Raw genomic sequence first — 14,049 nt, 5'->3', positions numbered from 1 at the left:
GCCCCCCCCCCCCTCTCTTCAGGTAAGCAGCTTAGACTCCTCTGCTAAACTTGTACCTGCAGCATTCTGCTTAGCAGCTGTAATTGGAGAGGGAGCGAGCGAGCTGCCCGTCAGCGGCAACAAAAGATGAAGTGGTGTTGGATCTGTGCCGACCTCAGTAACTGTACTTTATCACCGCAGCACCTGTAACAGACTGCAGCCCCGCATTGATCCCCTATCCTCCAATTTCATTTCTGCGTTGTAATGGAATCAAATAGCTGCACTTAATTTGTCCAATCAACTTTATTTACCCAAATTAATCGCAAATTGAATTGATGCACTGTGGGTTTAATTAGCAATTGTTTTGCCGAACATAATCAATTCTCATTCAGGCCTCAGGAAGGAGCGACTGCTTTGTTGTTGGATCCGTCCTTAACAACATGTTGTTGTTTGTTTTTGTCCTGTGAAGGCAGCGGCTGCCTGGCTTTGTGTCACGCCGTGTTCCTCAGTTTGTCTCTGTGTGGGTAAAGTGTCCAGACCGAGCAGAACGGGACCAATCAATAAAACTTAAAAATGCCAAGAACCTTTTATTTGATCTTTTTCCCCCAAGACGCGGCGCCGAACACGATGAGCTCGTGTTTCACACCGCGAGGGGAATAAGCGGGGCTGACACGTCGGGACGCTAAGCTCGGTCTTTTTTTATCTGAATAATGACAAAGAGCTTCATTCCCTGACAATTTCTTCGACCAACACTTCCCTTTGTTGTGCTCTCCCGACGCAGAGCGAGGGCCCTGTGTGTGCGATTGCGTGTGTGTGTGTGTGTGTGTGTGTGCTCTATGAAATCCAATAGACACAAAAATAGCCGCTGTGCACTGTGCTCCCTGCTTGTGCACTGGCAAAGCAGCCGCATGTTCAGAGCCATCACAGAACGCTCCACTAGGCAAAGGAAGATGCGAGGGAGTAATGGACTCTGTCTGACCTTTGTCAAGGTGAACTTGTTGGTTTTCTTTGGGTTTCCTGCCTCACCCCCTCCAGCCTCTGGCAAAAACACTCACACAGCAACACACCCCCTTTTTTGCCCTGAGTTTACACCACTCTCTGTTGTTTTTTTTCCCTGTGTCATGTGTGCTCTACATAGCAGTTAAGGCCCCAGACATTTGAAGAACAGGAAAAGGCCATTAAATCAAACAAGCATCTTCGGTGTGCCGCGGGGATTAGGTCCCACTCAACATCAAATATACAGCCGGCTGGGGCCACAGCTTTGTTGTCATTGATTGGGTTTGATCGTAAAGGTTCCAGCTCCTAAAATGGAAAAGGTCACTTCCGACTTGGCTGTGAAAGTCCGTATAGGATTCACTGTATGGGATTTAGGGGCAATTTCGACATCAAATGACGAGGAACGAGGCTTATGGTGTTAAAGCTTCAAATGAAAACTGCCAGAGATTGGGTATGTGATGGCTGTTGGAAGAGCCAGACCGTACGCTTATACCTTTCATCATTTATTTTCCTCTTAGTGCTCCAACCCGGCATATCAGGACGTAGCAGTACAACACAATAAAACTTGACATTGACAGAGTTACAAGGAGCTCTGGCAAAATAGACTAGCAACTGAAGAGGTTTTCCTAAGACTGCCAATGGAGAGAAAATGTGAGGCTGTCCAAATGTTTCCTCACTGTTATTTTTGTGCTTTCCTCCTCCTCCTCCTCCTCCTCCTCCTCCTCCTCCTCCTCCTCCTCCTTCTCTTCTCTGCAGACACATGAGTTTCTTTGCATCCAAAGCGAGCCCAACCTCGATGATCCTGGACCTGTGGGAGGCGCAACATTTCCACAGCGGCAACATCAACCAGCTGGCCGCGGTCATGGCTGACATTGGCAAACAGGAGGCCATGATATTCCTGGTCTCTGATGGCGAGTGCTAACCCAGAAAACGGAGAAAGACTGGTGCAGAGAGGGGGAAAAAAAGTACACAACACGACAACAACGACACAAAAACCCCATCCCATCCCCCCCAACGATTACCACAGCAGGAATGGAAGAACGGAATGGAGTCCCAGTGTCCCTCGTCTTCACTTTAGAAGATAGGGAATGTGAGTGTGACAGGTCGAGTCCCCATTTCCCTCCGAACGGAGCAGAAGTCCTTAACTGACCAAATGAGGGGAAAGGTAGAGCGCAAGTGCTCTGGGAAATGTATTCATGAGCTCAGAAAATAAATACTCTTTATTTTTCCATCAAAGTTCCATGTAAAATTAGTACCAACCCTGCTTCTACTTTCAAGATCACTTTGAATTAACTTCATGCCTTTTCACACAAACGAGCCGTTTAAGGCTATCGAGGAGCAATATGCAAACATAATGCTATGACTCATGTCCGGCACAACGCAAATTCAGCCAATCATTTCTGAAGTAAGGTTAATACAAAGGGATGTGACAAAAGAAAGGTGCCATTCATTCCAGGTTCAAGAGGCGACGTATGCAATCGGCAGGTTCGTCCCATGACGTCATCACACGCTGAACGCATTCGCAACGAGGTCATCAGGGTCTGTGAACGTCTCCTCCTGACCACTCTCACACACACACACACTGACACTGTACAGAAGGACAGCTCCTATGTGTGGTTTTTTTAACACACACAAACACACTCACACACACATAGGCGGCCTGTAGCACATCCTGGACTTGCAGGTTTAAAAGAGATTGTACGTCAAAGCCCCAAAACCTGTCTCATCTTGTTTGTGTGTGTTCTTGTTTTTTAGTTTTTTTTGTTCTTAGTCCAGCCGGTATCACTACTGTGAATATAACATCTTGACATCTTGATTTAGCGAGACGCTTCGCAGCCCTCCTGCTTCTAAATCGATATATGTGGGGTTCGGGTTCTTTTGAACTTTTTTTAGAGGGAAGAGTGAGAAATACCTTCACTAAAGTCATATTTCAGAAGCCATCTCTATTTACAGCCTGGGATTCTTGATCCGTCCATTCTCGTTTCGAGTCTTTCCCAAGCCTTTTGTTTTTCTCTCAGATTCCACAGCTAATGAAGGAGCCATAGGGCCACAAGGTGTTCCAGCTGCATGTGCAGACACATGCATGTATATTATCTGGGCACTGATTGTCCTGAAAACTCATTTGCAAAATGACATTTTCCCCTTGATTACATTCCTTCCGAGATGTTAGACATAAAAACTTGGCCACGAGGGTTATTATCCCACATGAATAATGCAGAGCACTTTCCCACAGAAGAGCTGCCAGCGAATTCTTCAAAAATCGTCACCAGATTACTCGTGTGGAAAGGCTGATTGTGCAGCTTTGTTTTGATAAGTCATAAAGCAAGTCCCTATTTGCTGTGTGGCAAATAGTATCAGAGAAATGTCTCTCCGAGAAAGTGAAGAGTGGCTTATTCGCACTGTCACGCCTCTGCTCACAAAAGATTTGCTTTGAACGTGAGTTTCTTTTTTATTGTCATTTATAGCCAGTGTGGCAACAAAAAAAACAAAGATTCAGTTTAGTCTCACATCAAACCATGAACCGCAACTGCACATTAGATTATTTTTCTACGTTTTGCTTCTTTGTGTCGATGTACAGTGTTTGGTTAATGGATCTGTCAAGCCAGGCAACTTGCATACAGTATATCTTTGAGCTCCACTGGTTCAGTAATTACACGTTGAAAGGAAAAAAAAAAAAAAAAAAAAAAAAAAGGCATCAGCAATCCCAAACTAGCCATAGTCTCTCCGTCTGCCTCAGGGTCGCATGTGAAGTTGTGTGTTCAAAGTTGTAGAGGGAGCCCCCCCCCCCCCCCTCATTAAATCCCCTCTTATCGCTCCTCAGCTAGCACCGCTCATCCCACCAGCTCCTGCGGCTTCAATCTTTAACACTGACCTGGAGCCACTTTTATGATTGTCAGATATTTGGAATGTACATTTCTGTTTCCCCTTTAACGGAGCGCGTCTGTTTTTCCACTTCTAGAAGTTCCCCCCCCGTTTTGTTTTTATACGACATCTCGGCACCTGCACAATCCTCAACCTTCTCTTTTTAACCACATCAAACACGCCTCCTCTCGACCTGCGACACTTTTTACAAATCGCTGCATTGTTTTTTTCGATGTAGAGCTACCATCCACCCTTTTCTTTTTCTTATTTCTATTACCAAACCTTTGAATCAAGCCCCTTTCAGATCGAATTGTGATACCACCTTAATAAATGACTCTTTTCATGTTGAAATGGATCATCGTCGCGTGTGATATGTAAATACTTTTTCTATACCAGCCCTGTGCTGTCACTTTGCATAATGTATATCAGCAGAATTGGTAACCAAAGTTTTCTGAGTATCGTTTGAGGCCACTACATCCTCGCGTTGTATCCATTCAGATATCGTTTCAGCGTCGTCTTACCTGCCGCTAGTAGAGAACAAGTCCGAGTTGCTGTCTCTTCTGAAACTAGTCACTATGGAGTCATTGCTTTGATCTACTCTCCTCGCTTTTGTCTTGAGGCAAACTTAATGCTGTCTGTTCCGAGCGGTGATGTGTGTCCGTTTATTTGACCACTTTGTAAAGAAATGTAAATTATATTTTAATATAAAGCCAAAAAAAAGACACTTAACTGGCGCAGCATTTGTCAAGTCTAAACCGTGACGTGTTTGCCTATATACTGTTCTTTGGCGATCTAGCAGTGAAGAAGTTTTGCAGTGTTAAGGGTTTTAGAGACTGTTGTCCAGGAGTTTCTATACACGTTCTGTTCGTGCTTACATTGCCTTGGTCTATTTCTATGGTTTCTCTAAGTGTGAGCATTTGCAGATGAGGTGGAGACGAGACTTAACGCCCGGTGGTGGCTGCGTGGACGGAGAGAGAATCGGTTTCTCGGACACCGACGGGCCGGTGTTGACGCAGCATGTTAAGATGAGCCACGGCAGTTTTACAGTCTGTGGGTGAAATGTTATCGCCCCTGTACTCGGCTTGGATGTGTTGTCTAAGCACATTTCCAGTAATGTAGTTCACCAGCCACCGGGATGTTTTGCATCTATCGCCGCATCTGAGTTGTCCGACAACTTGTTCCCTTCATAATGAAACCCGGGTCTGATAGTTCAGTGTCAGTAAAACACGAGGTTTGTTTAAAGGCTTTATCATTTCACCTGTGTAGCAGAAGGAAACGTCTCCCAACTGTACTTTTTGCATCACAGTGTCAAGAACGCGTGTGAATGTGTGTGATTGTGTGTGTGCATACCTCCCTGTCACTCTGACTGAACTGTTTTCTTTTGTGAACTAAAACATTAGACGTCCGTACTTGTGAATGGTTTTTCTATTAAGTTCCTTGATTCAATGTTTCCTTGCCTTTTCTGCAAGTCAAAAATGCTGTATTTATTACATGCCACAGCGCTTATGCAATTGTATAATCCTTTTATGGTTTTTATTATTTGTTTTGTTTTTTTGACCTTTTGTGTTCCTTATCGTCAGTGTAAATTGTTGTCAAAACTTTTGTGGCAATGGGGAAACTTCTGCTGAGGGAGCTTTCCTGTACTTTTTTGGACAATGATATGGATTTGTGGGTAGAATTTTGGAAATTCGTTTCTAAGTGCTTTCAAGTATTTACTTGGCCTTATGTATATATATATCTATCTATGACATTTCAGAAAGGTATGTATAGTAATTCAACCTGAAATTGTTGTAAATAAATTATATATTGTTAAATGAAGGACTGGATCTTTTGCTTGAAAAATGAAATACACACTTACTTTGTAAAGAGTCTTACTTAGGACCAACAGTCAACATCAACATCAACAGGAGAAAACATTTTTAAGGGAATAGTTTAACATTGTGGGGGGGAAACACTAGAGCCACAACATTTTCTGCTTGAGATTCCATTTCACAGGTTACATATGATGAGATGTGACATTGAGCTGACACCAAAAAAAAAATCTATACGTAGATTTTTCCAGCTCTTGACCATAGACCGTGAATAAAGAGACAACCAGAAGCCAAGATATATGCCTGACCAATTGTAAATCACTCTCAGCTGTCAATTAGTTTCAACCTGTTTTTTAAATAATCAAAAATCAAACTAATACCAAACTTACTGCATGAATTAACCGTTGTGATAAGTAGTACTTAAGATGTTGAAAATGTACTTGAGTATTTTTACCCTTTAGTTTGGCTCATGATCCATCCTTAACATGGAGAAAGTGGAGTTTGTGGATTTCACTACAGTCAGCTGCTAGGGGGCGATCAAGACTTCACTTTTTGGGCGTCATCATGTCGTCCATCTTTATTTACAGTATGTGGGCTTCACTCCATCCAACAGCTTCCCTCAACTCGTTAACCTAAACATGGCTGTGTGCTGACTCCGTGTAAGTGGTTACAGGAGAAAGAGGTAAGTGTGGGAAAAATCCAGCCGGTGAACTAGAGTTTAAGATAATTCATCCCAAGTGTCAGGTCAGATAAAGAAAGAATTTCACTGCTTACACAATTTCTGTTTCTATCTCATAATTTTATTTGTATAATTTTAATGCGATGAGGTAAAAGTATGTACTATTTCACAATCTACTGCCATATATTAGATTAGTTAATGTTAACCCTTGGATTTTTTCCCCCCAATCGTCACATTAGGAACCACTGAGCTGGAGCCAGGAAGCTGTTTGAGTAGCATCACATAAGGATGAGAAACAAGGTGGATCATTCAATCCCATCCGTATTATTAGATCAGACATTTAAGAACAAACGAGTGATTTGAAAGGTTGTTGGTTTCAAATTGTAAATAATTCTTGTCAAACATCGATTTTATCACCTGGCCAGTGCTTCAGTCCAGCGTTTACACTGGTTAAATGAACAAGGTTCTCAATTATGAGTAAGCAGCTCCAATTAATCCACAATTTCACAACCACCCATCCATCTTCCATCTGTTCTTGAAAAATGTAAACAAATTAAATATCCTGTGTTGGTGATCTCATACATTAATTAATATAGAGTGTCAGACATGTCCCCTTGTTTCCAGTCTCTAGTCACCTCGCTAACTGTTGGTAAGAAAGCAAATAAGTCAAATGACTTGTATAAGACTTATCAAATGATTAAATGTCTCCGTTCATCATGAACATACGCATGTCTATGTTAAATTCATTTCCTTCCTACACTAAAGAAATTCACTAGAGTCTTTGTGACAGCAAAAAAAGAATCTGTTTGTGTGGAGCTAGATTTTTTTGTAAAACGCACTTCTTGTCCTCACAACGCAAAAGACATGAAAAGTCAATTATCCTGTAGTTAGGGAGCAGGTGTTATTAAGAGCAAAACATTGGTCGATTCAAAAAATAGTAAAAAGAAGATGAACTCCAAAACACACTTCCACCCAGAGTGTTCTGCCGCAGCACATTGGAATACTAAACAATTTTATTTGAAACTACAAAACAAACAACACTTACAGGGCCATTCTGAAGGAATATAAATACATATTCAACAATGGCTTGAAAGAATCACAATAGAAAACATAGAAACATGATGGACAAACACCATATGATCTTTTTTCTCCTTATATTAAAATGTCTTATAAAAGATTTCAAAGCTTTGAAGCTCTTTGCTTTAACAGAGTGAAAAATTAAAATACAATATCAGCCCCCCCCCCCTCCATCGCCCACACAGATCAATTAAGGATTATTATACGACTCAAATTAAATCTATAACTTGCAGTATTTTCGCTGATTAGCCAGAGCTAGGGTGATAAGTTCAGCAGTTAGTGCTTTTGTGAAGAGGTCCAGTCAAGCAGAAATGGGACACCCCCTCGGTTCTGCACCACTGGACCTCCATTATGATAATAGGCACTGTGGTGAGACTCAGTGAGTGGGCCAGGGTCCCGAGCGGGGGCCACTACCTCTCCACGCCGAGCAGTGATGGGTCATTACTGCAATATGTGAAATCATTAGACGCTAAATGACTCCTCCAACTCAGAAGACACCGACGTGATCTCACTGCCGACTGAACGAGGATCAGATTAGATGCGTTGAGGGACTCTCCGTGAACTGCAGCTGCACTTTGCCTACATTCAACTTTCTACACTGACTCTGACGTCAACAGGTTTGTGACATGATATGAACTATTCCCTCGACTACTTCCAGTTGCACTACTCAGCATTACAGGCAGGGCCATTTGAAGTGTCTCGCTAATGTAACAGTATGTGGCGCTGGCGTTAAGCCTCAAATGTAGAAACAGTCCGCAGGGTAGAGAATTAGACTCGACTTGAACAAGGTGTGGTGCTGGCGAAGAGGAGATGTGGAGTGAGAGCGATTGAGCCAGAGGCTGGAGAGGGGTAGAGAGGCGGGAGGAGAGAGAGAGAGAGAGAGAGAGAGAGAGAGAAGTGTTCCTTCCTCTGAAGATGAAGCTTCATCTCTCACACTGGAGCGAAAGCATGGCCTTTGCACAGGGGCTTATCCTTCTTCGAGTAGAACGTCTTCCCCTCCAGGTTGATTTGGCAGAGCTTTAAAAAGATGAAAGAAGACAGACACACGGACGGACAGATTTGAAAACCAGTGCAGAGCAGATATCAGACCTCAACATTGTCGATGTGAATTTACTGAGTTTCCTACTCGGCCAAAGCAGCCACATATTATTTACCTGACAGCGTTTGCTTTCACAAAGAATGAGAGAGACGGAGAAGGTGATAGAGTGCAGGGGACAGGTTCAAAGAGAAAGACAGAGGGGGGAGGTGAAGCTCGGGGGTCCAGAGATGGAGGCAGATTTTCAGGTGGTACTGTGTTGGGACACATGGGGGGGGGGGGGGGGGACACACACAAAAAGAGAGGCCGACGGGTAGCCGTATCAATCAAAATGACTTACAGCACAGACAAAGCAGGTATCGTGCCAGCTGTAGCCCAAGGCCTCCAGAAAGCGATCCCCGGCATCAATCTTAAAGTCACAGCCGTGGCATTTGGTGCCAAACATCTTCTCGTAGTCTGGAGAAAGAGAGAGAGGGCAGTGGAGGGAGAGGAGAGGTTGGTGAGCAGTGAGGGATCAGAATAAATTCCATCAGAGTGAAATAAATTCGAAACAAGCTTTTATCACACTCGAAAATCTGGTCAAGCCTCCTCCTCGACCTCTCTGCGTATATGTAAACATCACTTAACACTTCTCACACGTTCTGAAGCACAGAGTGCCACACAGGTTTCCTCCTCTTTCATCTTTTAAGAGAACTTCAGGCTTTTCATCTTGAAGTTGAGCGATACCACACACACACACACACACACACACACACACGTTGGTTCTCCTCTCTCCTCATTGGCCATTTGGTGTTTACCTCTTTTTTGCCCACCTACTGTACACGAGTGCCTTTCCAGAGTGGAGGGCCGGGATTAGGACGAGGGGGAAATTGCTCCAGATACTTAACTGGATTTGCTAGTCTCTTTCATTACAGGATCTCTGGGGGAATGTGTCAGGTTATAATGCAGCTTCTCAAGAGCGAGTGGGTGAGAGCCACACAATCCCCTGAAAGATGCTGAGGCAGCAGAATGTTTATCAGAGCTACAGGCATTAGGCGGAGTGCGGTTGCTCCGATTCTGGCGTCGCCTCTGATGAAGCGGCGAAACGGCGCCAGGGCCTCAGAAGTGAGTGAGAAGAGCGGCGCCTCGCTAAATCATTTACAGCATAATAGAAGAGCGCACGCCATTCATAAAATCCAATAGAGAGATGTATGACGTAAAGTGGAGCTAAATAGATTACAGCAGATGAAAACATCACACTTTATGATTGACTGCGGTGCGCGCCGAGAGATTCACGATGTCGGCCGGTGACAGAACCCAGGAATAATACAGACGTGCTGTTTGTTTTACAAATAGTTTGATGGAAGAAAAATGACAAACCTAGAGATGGAGAAACCCCCGGTGAGGTTGTTGCTTTTTAATCACAAAATCACAAAATGCATAGCCAAGTCATAGAGTTTCTGCAGTGTGCATCCATTTAATGTAAAAAGAATCTTTCATCACACAAGTTCAATCACAAACTGAATGCTGTGTGGTGGGATGTCACTTACTTAAGTATTATCTTTAAGCACGGTTTTCTGAGTAGATTACTAAACCTGTCCGTTCTATTGTTGCTAACCGCAGAGTTTTCCCTCTGTTCTTGTTCCTGAAACAACCTGAATAATCATGTTTCCTTTTTATGTGAAGCGGATGAGTTTCACCATGACGACTCCTTCATCTCTTTGATCGTTGTATTATTTGATTACACGAGCGAGGGACCTTGAGCGAAAACACGCTCCTACTGAACGTTCAGAGACGACTCGAGACGCAAGATTATTGTTTTCAATAAATACTGATTGTTATTACTCTAGATCTACATTATTGCCATCACTGACATTTATTGTTGGATTTGACAGTTTGCACGCAATTAGTTTGCTTGGGAAGAGCAGACTGAAAACATATTTATCAATCTGAATTTACTCTCGAAGGACATCGCACCTCATGCTCGACACGACAAAAGCATGAAACAAAATATGACAAAGTCAAAATACTCAACACATACAATACACACCCATCTGCTGCTGCTTTTTCTTCTAGCCCTCTTTTCTATCATTTTTTAGTTCTTATTCCAGTTGTTAAGCAAGACAATTTGTCATTTTTATTCAGGCTGCTCAACTGCCACAGCTCAGTCTCTCACCTCTCTCACAGTAGGGTTCGCCCTCCTCCATGTAAAAAGCTTGGTTCCTGATGGCAGTCTTGCAGGCTGCACACTTGAAACACTCAACATGGTACGTCATCTTCAGGGCATGCATGATTTCCTGAGAAGGAGAGAAATGTATTGTACCGGAAAGTGGAGACACAGCCAGAAAAAAATCCCAGAGTCTCAGCTCTGAAGCTGAACAAATTCAGGTGTAAAATGTCTCCAGTTTGTATGTTTGGATGCGATAAAGCCGCTCTTACCCCGGTGATCTTCTTTTTGCACTTGGCACAGTTGGGAGCATATCGATTATCGTGGCACTTGGTGCAGTAGACGGACCCTCTCTCCTCATGGAAGCCCCCCTCATCCAGGACCGCCTTACACTGCGAGCAAGTGAATTCCTCCGGGTGCCAAGAACGTCCCAGTGCCACCAGGTACCGACCCCTGAAAAACACACACACACACACACACACAACAAATCAATTTAATTTTTCAATCTGCTAAATAGCTTTAAGATTCACTACTGGTAATAACAACCATTCATCCATCCATATGCCAAGGTTGGATCTGCTGCATGGAATAACATACATAGAAATCTAAAGCTCAACCCTTTTTATTTAGCTTCTATACCTATTTTTACCTTCAAGTGTTTTTCTTTTAATCGCTTCATTTGTTTCAAATGAAAGTTCATGTATTGACTAATACATATTTATGTCTTTGTGTTTTCTTGGTATCTTGGAAATGTTTCCTGTACTCAGCTGTGTTGTAAATGCATTTCTGAGGAGAAAATAAAGGTTGAATGAACTCAACAGAGCTACAATGGAAACATCAGCTCAACCCAAGGCTAACAACTCCCACCGAGGTACAACGCTCCCTTTGTGACCCAAAGCTGAGAGACCTTTTTAATTCTACCGACTTTGTGCCGTCCTTTGTTGGAAAATAAATCGTCTCTGTTCGGAACATCGACCAGAATAAGAACCCAGATTTCTCTGTTATCTGAGAAATGTGTGAAATGAGATTTAACTGATTTAAAGCCAGCGTAATGCTCGTCTCCAGTGATAACAAGACGTCTCCTAACCGTTAATTACAATGACTGACTTCATTTTCTGCAGACACACAGTCTGTCACTGTTTATATTAACAGTCTTCACTGATGTGTCATTTCTTTAATAGAACTTTGAAAGGAGCAAACACTGATTAGACTTTATTCCCAAAAAATGTATCAATCAAACTGTCAGCGTAGATATGTTTGTTTCATCCTATACCTGATGATTTTGTTGCAGGCCCCACAGAGCGGGGTCCTCCCACTGTCCTCAGGTCCATGCTGCGCCGCCTGCAGGATGGAGCTGCGGCTCTGCATCGGTGTCGGCTGGGCCGGCTGCTGGTGCTGGGTCACGACAGTGCTGGTCTTGTCCGGGCGAAAGCGGTCTGCGAAATTACGGTCGGTGACCCAGGGTGGTCGACAGGAGGGACCTGAGCTGCCCGCCACCGCAGCTGTGGTCTTTGAGCCTGAGCCAGAGGAAGCACAGTGATTTGTTTTGGAATTAGGACACGGGGGAGAAACTTGGCTGCGACTTGGAATAATTTCACAAAAGGAAGGGGACTCTTTATGTAATATGCATGATGGCTGCTGTGTCCGTTTTGCCTGTCATGTTGTTGCTGCCGCTGCTCATGTATTGACACTTAATAAGAATCTATTAACACAACCTGTGCTGGGCTTCTTTTTATGCATCAGCAGAAACTCACCATCTGGTTTATCTGCTGCCTGGGCCTTGGCAGGTGAAGGAGTTGGCTCAAGGCTGTGGGGAGAAAATGACTAATTAGAAAAGGGCACATCTCACACACACACACACACACACGCACGCACACTACTCAATGCATGAGCATCATGTTGGAGATCAGCGGCCATGACTGCCTCCATTATGTTGTGCCACAGATAATGTTTTGTATGAACAATTAAAGGCAACATCATCATCATTAATATTAATTAGTGTCCACTAGAGCCAGAACAATATGAATTTGTGTGAGTCAATGTTGATACCAATATTATTGAGTAAAACATCTAAAATAAAGATATAAATGTGTTGTTTTTTTAAATCGGCAAATAGATGATAGATTATAAATAGAATAGTACTAAAGAGCGCATACCTCCGCCAGGACCAACAGTCCCCTCAAATTTGATAAAACTGCACCAAATTCAAACATTCATATCAATAAATGCGGCAGATTTTTTCAGTGAGATCATTAATTATCACCTGAGAAAACAGTGAACAAGGTTTTTAAAAAACTCTCACAATGTGTAAGAAAGTAAAAAGAAATCCTGGATCTAGTTCCAAACCAAAATGTAATGGCTGCATTTCCTGACCCAAGTCAAATCCAGTTATTTTACTACAATCTCACTTACAAATAAAAAATACAAAAAATCCACTTTGGTAGAGGTAATTATTTCTAAAATGTTTAGATCAAACCATTGAGACAAAGAAAAGTAATCGAGGCAAGAAGTTTTACAGTTTAACCATAAACTTTATCATTAATAATTATGTATGAAAAGGAAACAAACCAAATCGCGACTTATTAAGGAGGGTGAACATAATTTCTTCCTTCAAATGTGATTAATGCAAATTTTTTCTGCATTGTTCATTCTGTTAAGTCAATCTTTTCATATCATGTGAAAGTAATACCTGCATGTATTTCTTTCAAACGTCTCACATCATTGGCCTGCATGCAGGTATTACTGTCACATGTTTACTGATATGAAAACTGATGTAATGGTTGGGCTCCAGAATCAACAGGATGGCATCATCTCATCTCACCTGCTGTGCCAAGATAAGCTGCTTTCATGACATCATTTCAGCAGAATTTTTCTAAAGACACAATGGACTATTTGTCTCTGAAGTCCATTTTATCTGATAATACAAATCTTTGGAGAAAACTAATCGGATACTGAACAGAGGATATGAAGGTGTGGATCTGATAAACACGTCTTACTCGTATTATGTGAGCAGAAGGAAACCTGCTCATCGTCTCGGATTGATTGACGTCATCACAGGCAAAGTTAGGAAAGAAAAACCTCATCAGAGTTGAATGCAAAATAGTTTCACTTCAAGCCTGCGTGTGAGCGTAGTGTAGCAATGAAGAGCGGCTCCTACATCTGAAAGTTATGTTACCCGCAGCAAGCGTCACCATATTCAGAAAATCTTCAAACCCCGACTGAGATTGAAAAACAACTTCTGAACCAAGTCAGTGAGCTCTGGAGGCGTCTCATCTTGGGAAAAAAAAATATAACAGCGCCTTAGGCATCGATCATGTTTACATCATCAACTGTGCCATCTACAATACACTAATGAAAGATGATGAAATCCTTCCTCATTTGCAAAGGAAGAAGGGGAAGATGTGAAGTGGATCACGCCGCAGCAGCGTTGTTCTATAGCGCCGCCTGTGTCGGGTTCTATCCG

At 42.8% G+C, this 14,049-nt stretch overlaps 2 protein-coding genes across 5 annotated transcripts in view; one reads left to right on the top strand and one right to left on the bottom strand.

Moving 5' to 3' along the window:
• Positions 1–5,008, top strand: part of unc5a (unc-5 netrin receptor A) — a 143,997-nt gene extending 138,989 nt beyond the window's left edge. The window contains exon 16 of the mRNA XM_053428121.1: positions 1,732–5,008. Coding sequence (XP_053284096.1) covers positions 1,732–1,897 — 166 coding nt within the window. The 3' untranslated portion in view covers positions 1,898–5,008. The remainder of the gene's footprint in view (positions 1–1,731) is intronic.
• A 2,314-nt stretch (positions 5,009–7,322) lies between these two features.
• pdlim7 (PDZ and LIM domain 7) overlaps positions 7,323–14,049 on the bottom strand; it is a 33,212-nt gene continuing 26,485 nt past the window's right edge. For 2 of the 4 annotated variants that reach the window (XM_053428126.1, XM_053428125.1), the window contains 6 exons: positions 12,341–12,393; positions 11,860–12,103; positions 10,859–11,039; positions 10,596–10,716; positions 8,781–8,896; positions 7,323–8,421 (listed from right to left, as the gene is read on the bottom strand). In XM_053428126.1, coding sequence (XP_053284101.1) covers positions 8,335–8,421; positions 8,781–8,896; positions 10,596–10,716; positions 10,859–11,039; positions 11,860–12,103; positions 12,341–12,393 — 802 coding nt within the window. In that variant the 3' untranslated portion in view covers positions 7,323–8,334. Of the gene's footprint in view, positions 8,422–8,780; positions 8,897–10,595; positions 10,717–10,858; positions 11,040–11,859; positions 12,104–12,301; positions 12,394–14,049 lie in introns of all 4 variants that reach the window. The other 2 variants (XM_053428122.1, XM_053428124.1) reach the window with 1 other exon arrangement.

This window comes from Pleuronectes platessa, chromosome 8, assembly GCF_947347685.1.
Source record: "Pleuronectes platessa chromosome 8, fPlePla1.1, whole genome shotgun sequence".
In the NCBI taxonomy this organism is placed as follows: Eukaryota; Metazoa; Chordata; class Actinopteri; order Pleuronectiformes; family Pleuronectidae; genus Pleuronectes; species Pleuronectes platessa.
Note: the sequence above shows the minus strand (reverse complement) of the source record. Positions and strands in the feature narration are given on the sequence as shown.